This window comes from Rhea americana, unplaced genomic scaffold (genome assembly GCF_003343005.1).
Source record: "Rhea americana isolate MKP2758 unplaced genomic scaffold, rheAme1 scaffold_488, whole genome shotgun sequence".
NCBI lineage: Eukaryota > Metazoa > Chordata > Aves > Rheiformes > Rheidae > Rhea > Rhea americana.
This window is the reverse complement of record NW_028186632.1, coordinates 119,355-121,255: the sequence shown is the minus strand read 5'-3', so window position 1 is coordinate 121,255 and position 1,901 is coordinate 119,355. Positions and strand designations below refer to the sequence as shown.

The 1,901-nt window shown below is 64.2% G+C and overlaps 2 protein-coding genes across 2 annotated transcripts in view; both read left to right on the top strand.

Annotated features, from left to right (window-relative positions):
* The window catches only part of WIZ (WIZ zinc finger), a 50,931-nt gene extending 49,525 nt beyond the window's left edge, over positions 1–1,406 (top strand). Inside the window, exon 13 of the mRNA XM_085317038.1 lies at positions 1,392–1,406. Within this exon, the coding sequence (XP_085173164.1) occupies positions 1,392–1,406 (15 nt within the window). The remainder of the gene's footprint in view (positions 1–1,391) is intronic.
* A 311-nt stretch (positions 1,407–1,717) lies between these two features.
* The window catches only part of AKAP8L (A-kinase anchoring protein 8 like), a 14,423-nt gene continuing 14,239 nt past the window's right edge, over positions 1,718–1,901 (top strand). The window contains exon 1 of the mRNA XM_085317054.1: positions 1,718–1,824. Coding sequence (XP_085173180.1) covers positions 1,812–1,824 — 13 coding nt within the window. The 5' untranslated portion in view covers positions 1,718–1,811. The remainder of the gene's footprint in view (positions 1,825–1,901) is intronic.

Genomic DNA, 1,901 nt, shown 5'->3' with positions numbered 1-1,901 from the left:
ACACCACCACCCCCCCAGGCGTCGGAGTCCGTCGTTTGCCGGGTTGCATGTTGCCCCCCCCCCCTTTTCCCCCTTTCCCGCCGGCCCAAACAAAAAAAAGCCGCTGCCGGTTCCCTCCCAGCGTGGGATTTTGGGGAGGGGGGGCACAAAACGAGGCAGGGGGGATCGGCGAGCGGAAGGGCCGCGAGCGACGGGAAGCGGCTTTCCCAGAGCGGGACGATTCGGATCCTTAATTTTTTTCTTTCTCTTTCTTTTTTTCCCCCCTCCCTCTCCCCGCAGCCCCGCTCGCCGTTGCTTTTTATGCCTAGCCGCGTCGCCCTTCCCTCCCTTTCCCCCTTCTCCCCGGCAACTTTTTTAACTCTAGTTTTGGGTAGAAATAAGGAGCATTCATTTTTATTTGAAGGCCCGAGCTCGGAGCGCAGCTTGGAGGGAATTTACCTTTTAACTGTAATTTTTTTTTCTTTTTTTTGGTTTTGTTTTTGTTTTTTCTCCCCCTTTTTTTCATTGGGCATATTCTGGTTATCGATGTACCCGGGAATATGTACATTAGATTAAATTCTTCTGGAAACACTCTGGTTTGGAGTTGGGGGAGGCTGGGGCTGGGCTGGAGGCTATTTGCACACGCGTGTGCGTGCACGTGTGTGTGCACGTGCCTGCGCGCACGCAGCCGGGCGTAGCGTGTGTTGCAGGTAAGCATGTGCGCTCACCTTCTGTTTGCACGGGGCGGGGGGAGGGAATGCAGTCACGTCCCCCGTGCACACGCGTGTGCATCTTCACCAAGCGCTGTCACAGGTGTGCACAGGCACGCGCGTGTGCACATGGGCTTGCTAACGCAGCGGTATTGCACGTGCACCCGCTCCCGTGCACATGGGCTAATGGACGTGCATTTCGCGCACACCCGCGTGCATACTCAGGGCTGCTCACAGCCGTGAGCGTGCACACGCGTGTGCACCCAGGGCGCCGAATGTGGACACGGTGCACGCGCGTGTGCACAGGCTCGTCCAGGCGTTGCGCAGGTGCTCGTGCGCCCGCCTAGGCGCCCTCGCTGCCCTGCCCAGAGCGGTGCCGGTGCGTGGCGCTTGCACACGCGTGTGCACAGGCCCGGGGCTGCGGGCGCCCACGTGTTCACGCCCGCGCGCGCCCACGTGACACTCCGCGCGGGCAGGGGCGGGGTCTCCCCGCGGGCAACCAATGGCAGCGACGCGAAGGGGCGGGGCGAAGAGGGGTCGCTCGTGCGGCGCCGTAGTTTCGCGCTCCCRTGAGGTTTGGCCTTCCTGGGGGCCCGTAGAGGGACGGGGTTTTATCGGGCGGGGGGGGGCGCTATGGCACTAGAGTCTCGCGGCGGAGCTGTCACGTCATTGGGCCCCGCCCTGTCCCGGCTTACCAATCAGAGACCACTGCAGTAATGGTACCGCCTTCTCATGAGCTGACAGCCATGACASCCAATCATCGCTCGGCTTCGCCGGGGCCATTGAGGAACGAGCCAACCCTTGGCCAATGAGCAGCCAGCACTCATTTGATTGCCATCTGCATCTGCCACTGGGAGCCGAGGCGGCGGCCGATTGGCACCCAGAGTGCCCTATGGAATGCAAGAGGGACGGTGAACGACGGCCGTCGGCAGCCAATGGAACGCGCGAGCCCTTGCTAGGTGCAGCCAATGACCGCGGCGCGGGGGCGGGCCGCGCGCGCCAATCGCCCAATGAGAGTGGAGGAGGCGAGAGCGGCGCGGCCAATGGGGTCGGGAGGCGGGGCCGGCGCGCCGCCGTTACCGTCTCGCGCAGGAGGCGGCGGCCGGCAGCGGCGCCGCCATCATGAGCTACTCAGGTGAGGGGCGGCGGGACAAGATGGCGGCGGGCGGGGCGGCCCCGCGGGGGCCCCGGCGCCTCGGCGCAGCGCCGGGG